Source organism: Perca flavescens, chromosome 19 (assembly GCF_004354835.1).
Source record: "Perca flavescens isolate YP-PL-M2 chromosome 19, PFLA_1.0, whole genome shotgun sequence".
Taxonomy (NCBI): Eukaryota; Metazoa; Chordata; class Actinopteri; order Perciformes; family Percidae; genus Perca; species Perca flavescens.
In genome coordinates, this window is record NC_041349.1 from 15734919 (window position 1) to 15752249 (window position 17331).

The following is a 17331-nucleotide window of genomic DNA, read 5'->3' on the forward strand; positions in this document are numbered from 1 at the left end:
TTGTTGATTAATCAATTAGTTGTTGGTCTATATCATTTCAGAAAATGGTGAAAAATGTCAATCAGTGTTTTCCAAAGCCCAAGATGACATCCTCAAATGTCCACAACTCAAAGATATTTGGTTTACTGTCACAGAGGAGTGAAGAAGCTTAAGAAGAATTTAAGCTGGAATCAGAGATTTTTTTAACTTCTCTTTTCAAAAAATGTGTCATCTAATTGATTAATCTATTAATCTTTGCAGCTTTGTACTCAAGAAAGTAACTCACAGTTGCACTCTAGTAGCGTACTTGGTTACCAGTATAAAGATGTTTAAAAGTCAGCATGTGTTGCTGTATGGGATCAATTATATATTAAAACACTCAACAACTGATGTTGAGAAGAACAAGAATCACACGGACATGTGAGGTTCAAAGCAAAACTGAGTCACGCTGAAAATACACATCTTATCTGGGAAAATACGGACTGTTAATCAATAGTGGAAAGCAGGATGTGAAGTGGTTTATAGTGGCTGTTGGGAAAAAAGAGGGGAGTGAATGGGGTGTCGATTAGAACATACACATATATTTCCTAAGTTGCATGCTATTTTGAAGGTGTGTCCACCCAGCCAATGAGGGTGCAGCATCCACATGCGTCATTTTGAACAGTGGTGGAGCGAAGGGGGGCGGGGGGCTCTGTGCCTATAATAAACCCAGCGACAGTGCCTTTTTCTCCACAGACAAGAGAGAAGAACTGAAGACTTTAACAGGACTCCAAACCAGAGAAACTCAAGAGAAGATTTTTTTTTAAAGCTTTCTTGTCTATTATATCTTATATTTTTAACAGCTGGCCTCTAATTCAAAGTTTTTGCTGCTTTGGAACTTGATTTTCTGCGCTAAAAAGTGCACATTTTGTCATTTTTCTTATCTGATCAGACTTTTATTTAATCATTCGCAATGTTTCCAGACACCAAAAATGGGTGAGTACACTTTTGAACAGACTGTACTTTCCGATTTCTTCTTCCCATGCAGCTGAACACATGGCCCCCTTCATGGGCATCTCGGGACTGTGGGTAATAAATATACTAGGAATGTTTGGCTTGGGGCCAGAAATATATACTGTATGTGCACATGCTCTGTGGGCAGCAAAATAAAAGCCATTCATTTATTCCTGAGGGAGTCCTACATGGTATTAAACTGCCTTTTACAGTTTATATGAACGTTATGGCACATTCTTAATGATTAGATCATAAGTAAAAAAATCAATATTCTTCATTAAGACTGTCCTGTGGCAGTAGGTGGCAACTTTATTTTAACTTTAAAGTGTTTTTAAGGTTTTAATAAAGTTTCAGAGTATATTTATTTATAGCACAGTCTTGTGTAGCCATTGATGCATGTTTGAGTACAGGTGAAAGCAGTTTATCGTTGAAAGGAAATACTCAAATTGTCAAATTAAAGGAATCAGTGAGTGTGATCAACTCAGCAGACAAAATGGTGTGTGCGTGTCACCACTGAAGTGCATGAGAGGCGTGATACTGCTGTGACTGCAGGAATGTGTGTGTGTGAGAGTAAGAGTGTGTGTCTCTTCAAGTCATATCCTTATAAGTAGCAGTTCTCAGATCAGGCCTGCTGCCCAGAAAATCCTGTAATCTGATTATAACGACCATGTCACATGCTACTTAATGTATAAGGAAGCAAAGAGAGGTTAATAAGGGCATTTTGCAATCAACCTGACCTCCGACCCTCTTTTCATGTCATCCAGCTACACCTATGAGGACTGCAAGGCCACTGCTGATTGGCTGCTGGCCCAGACAGACGTCCGACCCAAAGTGGGCATCGTGTGTGGCTCGGGGCTCGGAGGGCTGGCTGAAATGTTAAAGGACCAGGTAGCCTTCAACTACAAGGACATCCCCAACTTTCCACAGAGCACTGGTGAGTTTAACTACAAAAGTTGCTGACTGGTTTCCCATTTGCTTTTCATATTTACTGAATGTTTTGTGCCTTTTGTTCTCCTGCAGTGCACGGACATGCAGGTCGGCTGGTGTTCGGCACCTTAAAGGGGAGGCCATGTGTTTGCATGCAGGGGCGCTTCCACTTGTACGAGGGCTACTCAATCCAGAAGGTGTGTGTGCTGCAACAAGTTTCAGAGTGCATTTGAACACTTGAACTGAGGGGCAAGTTGGCATGAAATGTGCGGCCTTTAAAGAATGCTGCTGTGCTGAAAGATCCTTTAAAGCAAAGTCCCCTCTGAATGGTTATATGACGTATAGCGTATATTTATGTGTATTTTATGTATATTTGTGTGTGTATTTCCAGATTACGCTGCCCATACGCATCTTCAAGCTGCTCGGTGTGGAGACGGTGATGCTGACCAACGCAGCCGGAGGCCTCAATCAGGACTTTAAAGTGGGAGACATTATGATCATCAAAGACCACCTCAACATGCCGGGCTTCGCTGGCAACAATCCGCTGTCTGGTCCCAACGATGAGAGGTCGGATGGGTTTCCTGCACTGGGGCATGTTGTAAATAGTTGCAATAGTTAAATCAGCAAAGAGAAAGTATCACTATGGAAATACTGATGGTCTTTCTGGCATAACCAGACCTGTTAAACCTATCTGCAGACATGCAGCAATATCTCTTCTGGCCTTTGCCCTAACTAAACCTACCACCCCTCCCTCTACGTCTTCCTCTCGCAGGTTCGGTGTGCGTTTCCCCTGCATGTCCGACGCCTACGACAGAGAGCTGCAGCAGATGGCCATGGATGTGGGACAGGAGCTCGGCTACGGAGACTTCCTGAAGGAGGGCGTCTACTGCGTGCTGGGCGGACCCTCTTTCGAGACCGTTGCTGAGTCCCGTATGCTCCACAAACTGGGCGCTGATGCTGTTGGTGAGTAGTGTTTAATGGACTTAATTGTTATTATTAGCCACCAATAGAGAATAATGTAGATACAGTATATGGGCAACAATGATGTGTAGCAACAATGATGTGTAGCAAAAATAAACATATTCATCACTTTTATATATCTCTCCTGGTATATTTTATATTCGCCCCAATGTTTTGTTTTGAATGCCCTCTTTTCCTTGCAAGGCATGAGCACAGCCCCAGAGGTGATTGTGGCGCGTCACTGCGGCATGCGTGTCTTCGCCCTCTCCTTGATCACCAACCAGGTGGTGATGGACTACGACAGCGTAGAGAAGGCCAATCACGAGGAGGTCCTTCAGACGGGCAAGGAGCGAGCGGAGCAGCTGGAGCGGCTGGTTTCCACCATGGTGACCAAGATCGAGCACAACAACAACTAGGCCTAAGAGATGCCACGCTAGTCAGAAACTAGCTTTTAGCACTGTAGTATGACTGACAAAGACTCTGGTTATGGTTTATATTTCATGCTATTGTGCCTAAGAAAAACCCTCTTAGTTTATTATTTAGGCGAGCAGTTAGGGCTGTTTGTAGTTGTAGGTCAAAAGATGATACTATTGTAGTCTTCTGAAGAATCTCACTTATATACACAAATATAGAACAGACACATTTGTTTTCATGTCACTGTGCCCCATCTGACATTACATTCCTCTACCGAGCGGCTTCAGACAAAAACATGTTTTTGTATCATTTAAAACGAGAAATATTTGTTGTAACTTAAAATATGTGATCAACTTGTGTAAATGCTGCAATTTAACTTAACAATGAGCAAAAATCTGCTGCAAAAATCTTAATATTATGATGTTGTTGAAATGTGTACATTAGTGGACTTTATGTATTTGACTGTGCTTGTTTTTTTCATATACATGTTGTTATTAAAGATACTATTTATTACTATATTAAGTTGTGTTGTTCTTTTTGGTATGGAGCAGAGTCTTTTTTCAAATTAATTTAACCGATTTGCTCATCACAACCATAAATATATAGCCTGGAAACCAGACAAATCTGCTCCTTTCATTTGTTCTGGCAGATACGTCTGGCCCCCCTCACATTCAGACAGATTTCCAGTCAGCTAGGCCCTGGACGGACCATTCACAATCGTTCATCTCAGGTGTTTACGGGTTTAAGATGATGACTGAAAGAGCCATAAATGTGCCATGCTTACCAAATGTAGTTACCGAACGTAGCTTGCGAAACTCAGATAATAATCAAGATTCTGTTACTGTGTTGCCTATATCCAGCCTTAAATGTTTTCAGAGACACATTTTAATGTACTGTTTAGCAGTACGTTTTTGACCATGCAGCCATTTTTTTCCTGCTTTAAAAATGGTCCAAGCACCACCCTAACATACATGTTGCTCAGAGCTACGTCGTTTTGCATTTCTAATTGTCTGTAGGTCTATTCAATTGCGTGCGGAGGTATTTTGGTCTGCCCCGTTGATAACACCCTTGGTAATCAAAAATGAACTGAGAGGTTCTAGACTAATACATAATTGCGAATTAGTTTGGCGATGCCAGGCTAATTAAAAATAATGACCTGGCTCAGACTTATTATATGAATATAAATTGATAATTAATTCAGAGACTTGTAAAATCCCCATTTTTATTTTCAAAGTGTGTATAGAAGTTTTACAGAGACGCTACACAGTTAAACAAATGTATTGCATGATGACTGGGTCCAAAGGGACACCAATGTAAACATTAGGTCATGTTACATAAGCATTACGCTGCAAAAACTGAAGACATGAATGCTAAAGTATCTTAAGGTTTTAGCTTTCCATTTTTGATTAAATGTTTCAAATTCAATTCTTCCATTTACAAAAAACACAAAAATAATTGGTATAACAAACTATTTTGGCATTTGAAACACGTGCAGCTCTTTGCTTGATAAGAAAATTAAAAAAAACACTTAACATGTAGATCCTCCATATTAAAAAGCTTTCAAGTCTTTTTCCCCCAAAAGCGACATATTATTTTGGAATAAAACCCTTCAAATAAAACACTTGCTCCCATGGTTGAACAGACATGTAATTCGGCAAGCAGACAATATACAGTATACTGTATCACATTTCACACTGCATGCATACAACATACCCATCCACCTTGCATAATAGTTTACCTTCACCTAAAGTATTGACATGTACTTGTTCCCTTCGAAAGGCATGATTAAACAAGGACGATGCATCCCTTTTTAACTATGATACCCAGTTACAACCATGATATAAAATTATTTTTCTTTTCATATTTTGAAAAACAGTCAATAAAAAGTGCCAAGCATAATAATAAGTCTTAAAGCTAAACCTGTATTGGTTTTAAGGAAATATAAAGCAACACATTCTCTATGATACAGCACACCATCATTGTCTCCACACTGCAGGGCTCAGTAAAGCTTTATCAGTGGACTCTTTGGTGCTGAGGCAAAGTTTGGCACAAGATGGAAACAGATATAGCACCAAAAGGGGCAATGTCGCTACAAAGGCAGAGTAGGCTGGAGAAAAAGCTGGCACACTCAGCAGCTGTCCACATCGACCACATCTGGCACCGAGATTGTAATAACTGACAGCAGGTTTAAGAAATAAAGCTCTGGAGCATTTTGCTGATTGTCCTAGTACATTAACTCTTGGTGGACTAGCCACAGGGTTTGTTTTCCCTTATCACTTACTGATAAGCCACAGGCCTGGTTGTGAGCACCGAGCAGGAGGAATGGCGCTTGTGACAGTGCGAGACGTAAACATTAATGGTGTTTTTCACCTCCCTTTCTTTTGGCATTTTGGGGTATTACTAATGAGTTTGTATTAGTCAATTCATCAATTTATTCAGTTGCTTAATTGATTTATTTATTCAGGTTTGGCCTTTTAAAAATGTGGTAGATACAGTACAAGCCCTTTAAACATGAACGACAGCTAGGATAAGGAGGTCATTTTTAAGATAATTGATTGCTTTTTTTTTTTTTTCACCAAGCAACTAACATATCACAAAAAAAAATTGCCTTCACCAAGTGAAATTTAACAATACGTTTTTTTTCTTCCCCCAGAGAAACTCTGCCCCAAGACAAGAAATGTTTGTAAAGCTAAAAAGGTTGTAGCTTAGCAAACTGAATGCCAGGCTACGAGAAGTGACAAATAACAGATTGGCACATTATTTCTAAAGTAAACACTGTAAAGTTGAATTTACAGTTGTTTAGCATCAGAGGGCCTCGGCAGCGAGAGGAAGAACTGGTGCAGAAAAAAAGGCACTTCTGAAACAACACATACTGGGCCTGAAGCTGCAGCCGGAAGCAGTGCAAGATTTATAGAGGAGTCCACTCATCTCTAGGCAAACATGGTCAGAGTAATCCACTGTAGAACACAGAGAGCATGTCAATTAGGTGATGCCAATTATAAATAATACAGAGGCACTTTATGCACAGAAATGGTTGATCTGACCCAAGCACGAAAAGCAAAGAAATTGTTCAGTTGTATGGTTGCATTTCTGTGTGTGTGGCCATACCTGATTGAAGTTGAGGCACATGACACCGTCGTTATCTGTGTCCATGGTCTTAAAGGTTTCTGCAGAAACAGAAACAAAGACAATCATGTTTATTATCTATTCTAGTTTAATGTGCTGTGTTGTCTCATGCATGAATCTCAGCAACCCACAGACATGTACTCTATGTTATTTATTCACAATCACGAATGGTATTGTTTGTGTTAAACTGAGGTGATAACAAGTAGGTAAACTGATTCTTTAAAAGACACTGAAGGTGTGCAGTAATGCGACTCACTGAACATGGTCTCCAGTCGCACCAGACAGGTGACAAAGTTGTCAAAGTCGAGAGTCAGGTCAGCCTCGGTGTAGCGCAGGATGATCAGCTGGAACAGGTGGTTGGTCAGCTTGAAACCTGAAGGAAAGAGGAATCAAACCACCAAGTTTCACAAAAACAGTAATCAAAAGTGTCAGAAAAATAACTCATAATGCAGCAGGGAACACTCTCTAAACAAGTGAAGAAGAGTGAAAATGCCTGACTCTTGTGTTCCTCTGTCTCTTTTCTGGTAATTGAAATGAAAAGTAACCGTACCTGCAGAATCAAGAGCCATCCTCATCTCATAGGAGCTCATGGTGCCCGATTTGTCCACGTCAAACTGCCTGAATATGGTCTGGCACGGTAACACAAACAAAGAAAATATCAAACCGAAAGAATAGAGAGAAAAAATGTAGACAAGAAAACAAATAAAATAAGATGAAAACTTAGCCTAGTGATAAAAAAAAAAAAGATCCTGTAAGTCATTGTAATGAGAAACTACCGAAATAATGACTTACATTATAATTCATCGTTTCGAGAAGGTTTCTCATTTTAATGATTTACAGGATCTTTTTTCCCATCACATTGGCAGTAATGGGCTTCCATAAAACACAGCCTCTGGTCCCATGTCAAAATAAACAATCAGAATCAATATTACTTAGCCTGATTTCCCAGCCTGACCGATCAGTGTTTAATCTTACCAGGTATCGTTTAATCTTTTCCCAGAGTACATGGAACTCTGTCAGGCCCAGCTTTCCACTGCCGTCCGTCTGGAGTCCAGAAGTTAAGGAATGACAGTGACTTTCATCTGATCGACAAGTACGACAACAGAATTTATTAAACTTTAGTAAATAATATCGGAAGCAGCCAACTTTAAAGGGGAACTCCACTGATTTTACAATTTAAAGTCTGTTTACAGGTCTTAGGGGAGTACATATGTGAAAAAAAGTGATGATGAGTTGCATTTTGGGTAATGCAGTTGCCAGGTTTTGACTAGGGATAACAATGCATGGAATCAAAGTTTTTAAAATCTGTAATTTTACTTTTACTTAAAGCTTTAGTGCGTAAGTTTTTGATATTAATTAACGTCCGTTACATTCAAGCCATTGCCAAATGAGTTGCTACAAAGCTAATTAAGACTATCAGCTCCACACAGCTCTCTCTGTATTTCTCAGTATGACTGTGTTCAGAAGATTATGTTGTCCGGCGACTTCCCCGCGCAAAAAATTTGAGTGAAGATAATGACCTCTTCGGAAGAGTCCATCATGTTTCTTTAATCCTCCTTGTCCTTTTTGGCTACTAGCAACTGCATCGAGGAGGGGTGGAGGTGGTGCGCGGTCATGTAAGGCTTGTATCATGTGGACGCGCCGACATTACTGTGTTGTTGTCATTACTTAGAATTCCTCATGGAGGAGACAGAAACTATGCACTATAGCTTTAAGTATGTTCTGTTTCAAGTATTGTACTTTACTACATTTCAAATCACATCCGTTACAGAGTAAAAAATAGTAAATAAAAAAGGTCTCTAACGTTGCTTTGGTAAAGTATCTGTCAACAAACTAAAATCGGAAGCTGCTTTGTGTCCTAATCAAATCACAAAAGACTGTGATTTAATCAAATAAGTAGAAGTATATATAAAATAATAAATAGGTATAAATATAAAAAAGTATATCTCCCCCCGCTGTTAAAAAGTAATTTGGTAACTTACTCTGAGTACATTTAAATAAGCTACTTTTTACTTTTACTTGAGTAGATCTTTAAAGCTAAGCTAAATCGGTGGAGTACTCTTTTAAGGAATCCAAAGAATTCTACATGCTTCTTCCATGATAATTGATATTCTAAAGCCATTTCAAGGATACGTCCATGAGGCTTATCATACTGCGACAAGCTTCTTTTGTGAAGCCATCCGTTTTCAGGTCTTTATCTGTTAGCAAGAGAAAGTAAAACAGAAAGAGAGGAGAATAACACATTTAAAAAACTCTATATTGAACAAAAAATGAAACACATGTTCAACTAATTCCATAAGGTTATGAGCAAGCTTGTAATTACAGCTGATACTAACGTTTGCTGATGATCCTGTTCAAGATGGTTTGCAGCTCTGTGAGACTGATCTCCATGTCCTGTTGGCACATACAGAGACGGTCAAATTATTTAAATATGTCCGTGTATATACCACCAATCATTTATCTAGGTGTGCTCACCGGCCCCGCCAGCTGTCTGAAGAGATTCTTAAAGGAGCTGTCGATCTGGCTCTCATGCAGCTGAGTCTGAAACACAAACAGAATTGTTTTCAGTACGCATTCGGTTTCTTTCCACACGTCATTAGCAGCCAGGTGGTCAGTTGTTTCATCCTCTCACCTCTGGTGGAAGATCTGCTACAACGTCATCATCAAGCTCCCTGACGTGAAGAGAAGAAAGATTTTTTGTTGCTTATTTTAAAATGTGTAATAAATATCATCAATATTTCTTTATACATTACTTTTTTAACTTTTTTCTTTCTCCTTCTCTTAAGTCTTTAAAGCTTTAGTGCGTAACTTATTGATATTAATGAACGTCCGTAATATTCGGGGGTGACGGAAGATTTGGATCAGGTCGACGCGCCGACAGTTTTGTTGTCATTACTTAGAATTCCTCATGGGGGTGACAGAAACTACGCACTATAGCTTTAACTGCACATTTATCACAAGTGACACTGATCCTCCACAGGTATAATAGCCTTGGTTTTTTGGTTTCAACACTTTACCAAGAATAGTTGTGAAAATAAGGCTGTAGATGTTAAGAATAAATCGAGACAAAAAGTTGATTATTTTCACTCATTTTCTCCCCCAAACATCATATCACGACCAGAGCGTCTTCTCCAGATCCCTCACACTCTGTCACAGCCACTCACTCTGAGTTAGCAGGTTTCTCAGAGAAAACTCGGAGGACAAAGTTGCCCTCTTTGTTCGGCTCGAAGGTGGAGGGGACGACGATGTATTCCCCGGGCGGCAGTTTCAGACGCGAGCTGACCTCCCTCAGGTTGATGAAGGTCTCTGAGCGAGCGCTGGAGGCGTGGGAGAGGAAAAAGTCTCGCTTCAGGTGGACTGCTGAACTGCCTGCAAACTGAGAGGGCATAGAATTAGTCAGCTGTTGAACATATCCTTTATCTTTCTAACACTCTTGTACTTGTAAATATTGGGTTAAATCCCTTTTTGTTTGTATTTCACAATGTCTGGGTAGCACTTAAAAAAAAGTAAAACTCATACCTCCTTTGGAACCTGCAAAAGACAAAGAGAGAGAGAGATGAGATTAATAACATGATAGATGTGATCAGGGACAATAAAAAGACAGGAAAGAAGCTACAAAGTTGAGATTTGTTGGGCGTAAGAAATAAAAGAATTGAAAAAAAATGAAAAAATGCATGAATCTAACTAAAGATAATGTAACATTTCACAGATGCTTCTTTGGTTTCCACTTTTCTCTGCTCAATTTTGGAAAAAAAGTTACTGGAATTAAATTTCAGCATTGCGCAAATGCAAGTTGTCCTGGATTGGAAAACACAGTGAAAATGCAGGGAATAATCAAGTAGCAAAGCCTCACAATGGGCCTCATTCACCAGACGTTCTTAAGAACAAATGTGTTCTTAAAACCCACTTACGCAGTTTTCACAAAGATTTGGGATTTGTTCTTAGGTAAGAACAGAATCTACGCACACTCAAGAGCACTCTTACGCAAAATTTAGAGCTGACATGTTTGTGCAAAACAAGTAGCTATACCATTTTCGTCCGTTCTAATTTAAAATGTAACATTTCTCTCCAGTTTGTAACTAATTATTGTCATTATTTTACACATAATTATATGTTTGTTGGTTTTAATAAATACACACTACTGCTAATTTGTAAAGCACTTTGAATTGCCATTGTGTATGAATTGTGCTAGGCCTATATAAATAAACTTGCCTTGCTTTGCCTTCAATTTACATCAATTATGTTAACGGGGCCATCCAATAATAAGTGCTGGATCACGCTATTTATACGCGTGATCTATTTATATTATACGAGTATTTTCTATGTTTTGAAGTAATTCTTTTTGCCTCAGATTTCAGATCAAACCATTTCTTTTCTACTTCATCGGTTCTGCACCCTTCTCCGGATACAGCGTTCACTGCATGAGTAACTGCATTCCATGCATTGGTTTTATTTGCTGCTTAGACGCTACTAAATATGAGTTCTGGTTTTTCGTTAACTTCTTGCAGCAGTACCTCCACTTCAGAATTACTAAAGTTTTTCTCTTTCTCTTGGAGTCGAGGCCTGCACCGTCTTTGCCACGTCTTTTGGACATTTCTCTAAGTGTGCACACGACACGGCCCTGCCATCTCTTGCCCTGTTATGGGAATTAACGGGGTGTTTACCTATGCTAAATAGGAGCCACGGGCACAAGCTTTCAATTTATGAAGACAGTGGGATTCCTCATTCTAAGAGCACAACTGCGAACAATTCTGCAGTTTTAAAAACACGTCATGAATCAGACGTAGACCTATCTTAGGGACTTTCGTAAGAACATATTTAAGAGAAAACTCAGGAAGATATTGGTGAATTAGGCCCAATGTTCTTAAAAGTCATTTAAAAAAAACAGATTACATTATGTCAACTTCCTGCAGTGGAAAAGGCTAACTTGACTTTCAAGATTCAGTTTTACAAGCAGCGCTGCTAACCTCATACAGGGCAAACCCGATGGTCTCCATGTCTTCGCCCTCACGCCGTTTCTTTCTGCGGTCCTTCTGCATAAGGCCAACCAGGAAGCTGCAGTCTGAATGGCCGGAGTCGGGGTGCTGCAGCGTAATCTTGAACTGAGGGTTGAGCCAAAAGGTTGCTGGGAAGAAGAGTTGATAGGGTCAGATTGTTCCTCCTTTTTTAACTTTAATTCAGTATTCAGTAATAAAAAAAAAAAGTAGTATAAAAATAAAAAAAAAAATGTGTTTTCTATGTCACAGTAGATCTAGGAACCAATCAAATTCCATGCATGTCTTTAGTCATAATGGGGCATTTCTAAAATGTATTTTAAAAGGAGGCCATTGTTTAGTTACTTAGTGTTTAAATGGGAGTCACTGGTTCACATTCCTTTAGTAAATTCATCCAAATCCTCCCTCCCTCCTTCTGTACCTAATGTTTTAACATTTCTTATCCCCTATAAAAGGTGTATTCAGTGTCTCTAAAACAGAATATTACACCATCATGTTGATCCTAGTTTCGTCAGTGGCAGGAGAAACTCTGATTAATCTCCAAAATGTACAAAGAAAATGAAACTAGATTGCATTCTAGAGAAGATCCTTTATTATATATCATGCCTCCATTGCTCTCCTTTCATTACTACCTCCAGTTTCCCCACCCGTTTCTTCCGCCAGTCCATCTGCTAGCTTACAGTTCATACTGTACCTGGAAAGTTCCTGCAGCCTCCAGCAGTGCTGCCCTTCCTCCACTCTCCCGAATAGACCGAGGAACTCCATTTCTTCAGCTGGCTGTTATCCAGGGCGTCAGCCGTCAGGTTGCAGAGCTCCAGACGGGAAAACTCGCGCAGGAAGTCACTGAATGACATCCTGAGAGACGGAAAGGCACACACTGTACTTATTTTTCCATTACAAAGTCAATGAGTTGAACCTTGTTACAGTACAGATGAAAGATGATGCTGACATTTTAAACATACAATGCTGTTTGCTGTTGAGGACATTGACATATCAAACAGACGTTACAAAGGGAAACAGAAGCACACAAACAAAATAAGTGGAAAGTGTTAGTAGTGTGTTCTCTTTGAAGTGTCCATCATATTTACAGCTCTGTTGGCTCAAAATGAAAGTTACAATTTAGTTTGAAAATGTGTTTCATTATTTATTGACATGTAACAGAAGCAAATAGGCATCAGAAAATAAAAAGATGACATAAAATTTGCACAGGTGTCCACGTGCACAATTAAACTCACCAGAATTCCCCGTCCTCGCTGCGTATTTGTAGCCGACTTCTGTCGGAGCTATCCACACTGTCCCACTCTCTGGAACTGAGGATTTCACAAGGAAAAGAAAATGTAACTATAGCAACATTTTCCTCAATAGTACTGTAAATTCACATCAGATTCAGAAAAAACCTTGAAGCTTTAGTGCATAACTTTTTGATATCAATGAACGTCTGTTACATCCAAGCCGTTGCCAAATGAATTGCTACAAAGCTAATTAAGACTATCAGCTCCACACAACTCTCTCTGTATTTCTCAGTATGGCTATGTTTAGAAGATTGTGTCTTCCGGCAACTTTCCCGCACAGAAACTCAAGTGAAGAAAATTACCTCTTCTGCGTGGAGATTCCTTGTAACCATGTATACAACTTAAATGACTCTGGAGATTTTTACAGAAATCTCCAGAGTCATTTAAGTTGTATACAGTACAGGCCAAAAGTTTGGACACACCTTCTCATTCAATGTGTTTCTTTATTTTCATGACTATTTACATTGTAGATTCTCACTGAAAGCATCAAAATTATGAATGAACACATATGGAATTATGTACTTAACAAAAAAGTGTGACATAACTGAAAACATGTCTTATATTTTAGATTCTTCAAAGTAGCCACCCTTCGCTTTTTTTGATAACTCTGCAAACCCTTGGTGTTCTCTCAATGAGCTTCATGAGGTAGTCACCTGAAATGGTTTTCACTTCACAGGTGTGCTTTGTCAGGGTTAATTGGTGGAATTTTTTCCCTTATTAATAAAAAAAGCAAAGGGCGGCTACTTTGAAGGATCTAAAATATAAGACATGTTATCAGTTATTTCACAATTTTTTGTTAAGTACATAATTCCATATGTGTTCATTCATAGCTTTGATGCCTTCAGTGAGAATCTACAATGTAAATAGTCATGAAAATAAAAAGGAAACGCATTGAATGAGAAGGTGAGTCCAAACTTTTGGCCTGTACTGTACATACAAACACAAAATACACAAAAACACTAAAAACATAAAACGACTGAAACAGCAAATCCTTCAAAGTCAACCACAATCCTAAACACATCGGGCAAAACATCTGCAGCCAGATGTGGCTGCCTTCAAGTCAATCAACATCCTCTTAAAAGCGACCAATGAGACCAGCTCATTAAGTTTCATGGATTTCTGTAACTTGTTCCAGGTATCTATCAGTCCTCTGTACTCCTCTGTAAAATAGCCTTCAAGTGAAGATGGTGCGTTTCTCACTGGAAATTATTAATTGAAATACATTTCAATGTAGTGATAACTTCCATTTGACCAAAAATACACTTAATACCTTTTCATTAAATTCACTACATGTATTATTTGATAGACATGGATATAAACTGCAACTTGACTGTTTGTTGGAGGCATACAACTGCAAGGCAGTAATTCTAGTTTCTTTCTGAGATCAGAGTGGGAGGGTGGTAATGGCTTTGGGGTCCAATTTCAAGGGCTGTAAATACCATAGACAGTAAAAGAATGGACAAAGTGTCGCCGTAGATTTCCACGGAGACCAGTGAAGTCTATTAGAAGAACTTTTCCGGTGATGGCTGAGCGTTGCTGCGCAGCCTCAAGCGCAAAAACGTCTGCTACAGAGCCATAACGTGAGATACAAGGTAATGGAGCCTTTTATACATTGTCGTGTTTCTTTAGAAATAGACAATGGACAAATAGAGTCTTGAAACACTTCAGATGTAAAGTTATTTGCTGTCAAAGTGACGCCAAAATGAATGGCAGTCAATGGAATGTTAACGGCAGGTGATGGCTTGTTAGCATCAAAATGTCTCCATAGGAGGTACCCCCTTGATAAATACATCTTCAAACTTTTTTGTTTGTCAACCTGTGTACAAGATTACTAAATCTTGTACACAGGTTGACAAACAGTATGAAGATATGAGGTGAAAAATGACAATGATTTTGATGTTAATTTTGATGCCAAAAATGCCAGAGTTTTAATCAGATTAAAAACTTCCTTCCAGCATTTAAATCCTGCACAGGATTTATCTGCCCATTGCACACAGTGCTTAAACTACTTTAACAGCTATTTTGTATATATTTGTCTCTGTTTCTGTATGTTTTGTGTATGTGTGCACCAATAACCAAGGCCAATTCCACGTAGGATTACTACTGTCGCAATAAACTCCTTTCTTGTTTCTTATGTGTTTGTCTCATTTCCTTCTAATAAATTTAGAAAAGATTTTACTTGTCGCTCCAGGCTCCGGTCCACTCCACTTCCCCCCAGGGGTTCCTGATGCGAACCAGCCTGGTCGGACTTCCTCTGTAATTTACCTGAGGGCGAAGAAACATTCACACTTTGTCACTACTGCTGTCACGAGTGCATTTTAAGAAAGGGCCCTTAACCCGGTCATGTGTATCTACCGTCAGCAACTCTGAAATTAATTGTTACAGTAAAACACACTATAATATATTGAGAAATCAGCTCCACCATTGGAATTAAATGAGGTATTTAAATAATTTGCCTAAGTAAAAGCAGCAATGCCAGACCGTACTGTATTTCTGAAATTGTTGGATCTGTTTTTTGCAAAATTAGTTTGCTGCCATTCTGGCCAAGAGATTTGCTTCGTCACCGCTCACCTCTGCCACACCAGTCACAGAGTAGGCGTGTCCCTTCACCAGCTTCTTAAACGTGACGGCCTCCATCTCACCAGAGCCGGTGATCTGAGGACGAGAGCGAAAACACAGGTCACCGACCTCCACAACGCCATTGGTTAAGTCAAGAGGATGGTGAGAAAATATCTGCATACTGCTGCTTCACATGACACGAGGGTAGTGACATGTACAGTCGCTGTCATAACACACTCTTTAAACTTTACAGTGAACACTCCATTAGTGAGATGACTGTCACTGGTTGTTTGAACTACATCAAACACAGTCCACGCCATGTGTGACCCGATTGAGATGAAACATGTTGTCAGCTGCAAACGTAATGACATTCAAAAGCTAACAGACAAAATTGGAGACATGACTTTTATCATTTTGCTTTAATTTTTTCAATATTAAAACAAACCGTAAATGTAAAGTTTACAGTGTTTTGGTCTTAGGGATGTTCTGCTTTGTCATTTAAACCTTGTCACAGCATAAATTAATGAAATTCCGCCTGTTTGTTGCTGATAACCTCAATATTTTACTATTTCATCATCTCTGGTGCAAAAAGCTCTTTTTGTCTTTGGTATTTGTCTTCTTTCATGCTTTCAGCGGGACTGACCGTTCTTCCAACTAAAACTAAGCAGCAGCACTGATTAAAGAAACTGACCTTCAACAGGACAGACAAAATAGTTCAATCCCCTTTATCTGCAAACGCCCTATTTTAACAATCTAAGCATAGAGCGTGAAGCGCCTGGCGCAGGTGTGTTTAGGGCGTGTACAAATCCCCTTTTGCTAGTTTAACGGCAGAAAATAGTGTCCGTGCGCCAGGCGCATGGTTCAAAAGGGTTGTACTTAGTGTCTTAATTAATTCATAGGTGTGTTTTGGGCGTAATATGCAATAAACCAATCAGAGCGTCATCTCCAATTCCCGCATTGCTGTTATGATGGCGGATTTGCTAAGCAGGAAGGAGAGATTTTCAGGAGAAGAAACTGATCTGCTCGTGCGTGAAGTGAAAGCGAGCAAGCAGGTCATATCATAATACTATTTCACATTGTAATATTTTTTCATTTTTAATCTTTTGCATGTTTGTGAGTTGCTGTGTGTCCCTGTGTGTGTAACAGGTATAGTGTGCGCGCGCTGTGCATGGCCCAGGCGCATTTTACTAATGCGCTGTTAAAATAACAGAGGTAACATGAGGTTTTTGTTGGTCAATGGCGCGATCACTTTCCGCTGCCTCAAGATAGCAATACGGCAAGAATTCACCTGAACACACCTCCTTGTCAGACCAGCATGCCTATGGGCACACAGATGGGCGCAGGTGCCTTTGCAGGGTTTTTAATATTTGAAGTTTAAGATTTTAAAAAGTGGGTGGAAAGTAGTTAATTGCAATGAGGAGCACTGAGACTGAAAAAGGCTGAACAGGGTGATCTATTTTTATAGTAAACCCCAGCTGGAGGTAATCAAAACTGAGTTGATGACTTGTTTTAATTATTTTTACATCTCTTTTCAACCTATGAAAAACAGATTGCTTTTTTACCTGTCAATCCCAAAGAAGGTAGGAATAGTTTGACATTTTCAGTAAATGCTTATTTATTTTTAAGAGAAAATTGATACTACTCTCATGTGTGTACGGTAAATACAGTATAAACGAGCACTAGTAGCTGAGCTTTGCACAAAGACTGGAAACAGGGGGAAACAGCTAGCCTGGCTCTGTCCAAAGCTAACAAAAGAAAACGAATCACGACTGTTGCAATACTGACGTCTATGGAGCAGCCCAGCAGCGATCCTCTGTCTATGGCCCTTCTCATGATGCTGTAGAGGTCAGACGGGGCTTTTCTCAGCTCGAACGCCTCCGTCACGCCGCCTGTAAAGTCCTCAAAGCCCTCGGATGTGCTGCCGCCTGAGAGAGCCTCATAACAGCTGTTCAACCTGGGACACGATAGGAGAGTAATGAAGATTTAAAACCGTTCAAAGAGTATATAGAGAATTATATGGTAGCCTATATGAGCAGGCCTTAAATGGAGTCAAAATAACTGACTGTAGCTAGGGGGAAAAGTTCAGA

At 39.6% G+C, this 17331-nt stretch overlaps 2 protein-coding genes across 2 annotated transcripts in view; one reads left to right on the forward strand and one right to left on the reverse strand.

The window, feature by feature from the left end:
- The first annotated feature begins 704 nt into the window (after window positions 1–704).
- pnp5a (purine nucleoside phosphorylase 5a) lies at window positions 705–3791 on the forward strand. The gene is made up of 6 exons (XM_028564151.1): window positions 705–954; window positions 1737–1906; window positions 1993–2096; window positions 2291–2466; window positions 2672–2862; window positions 3064–3791. The coding sequence occupies exons 1-6, from the start codon at window positions 932–934 to the stop codon at window positions 3273–3275; spliced, it is 876 nt and encodes a 291-aa protein (XP_028419952.1). The 5' UTR covers window positions 705–931; the 3' UTR covers window positions 3276–3791.
- A 685-nt stretch (window positions 3792–4476) lies between these two features.
- The window catches only part of capn1 (calpain 1), a 33094-nt gene continuing 20239 nt past the window's right edge, over window positions 4477–17331 (reverse strand). The window contains exons 7-23 of the mRNA XM_028563785.1: window positions 17030–17198; window positions 15257–15340; window positions 14865–14950; window positions 12629–12703; window positions 12088–12248; window positions 11367–11524; window positions 9919–9930; window positions 9564–9775; window positions 9032–9071; window positions 8875–8940; window positions 8736–8793; window positions 8533–8597; window positions 7375–7443; window positions 6950–7028; window positions 6656–6772; window positions 6382–6440; window positions 4477–6230 (exon numbers count right to left, since the gene is read on the reverse strand). Of these exons, the coding sequence (XP_028419586.1) occupies window positions 6204–6230; window positions 6382–6440; window positions 6656–6772; window positions 6950–7028; window positions 7375–7443; window positions 8533–8597; window positions 8736–8793; window positions 8875–8940; window positions 9032–9071; window positions 9564–9775; window positions 9919–9930; window positions 11367–11524; window positions 12088–12248; window positions 12629–12703; window positions 14865–14950; window positions 15257–15340; window positions 17030–17198 (1537 nt within the window). The 3' untranslated portion in view covers window positions 4477–6203. The remainder of the gene's footprint in view (window positions 6231–6381; window positions 6441–6655; window positions 6773–6949; window positions 7029–7374; window positions 7444–8532; window positions 8598–8735; window positions 8794–8874; window positions 8941–9031; window positions 9072–9563; window positions 9776–9918; window positions 9931–11366; window positions 11525–12087; window positions 12249–12628; window positions 12704–14864; window positions 14951–15256; window positions 15341–17029; window positions 17199–17331) is intronic.

Excerpts from the sequence above, each read along its gene's own strand:
- pnp5a (XM_028564151.1), top strand. The coding sequence starts at position 932 with ATGTTTCCAGACACCAAAAATGG. Across the intron at positions 1,907-1,992 it reads CAACTTTCCACAGAGCACTG|TGCACGGACATGCAGGTCGG; the intron begins GTGAGTTTAACT and ends GTTCTCCTGCAG. Across the intron at positions 2,097-2,290 it reads AGGGCTACTCAATCCAGAAG|ATTACGCTGCCCATACGCAT; the intron begins GTGTGTGTGCTG and ends GTGTATTTCCAG.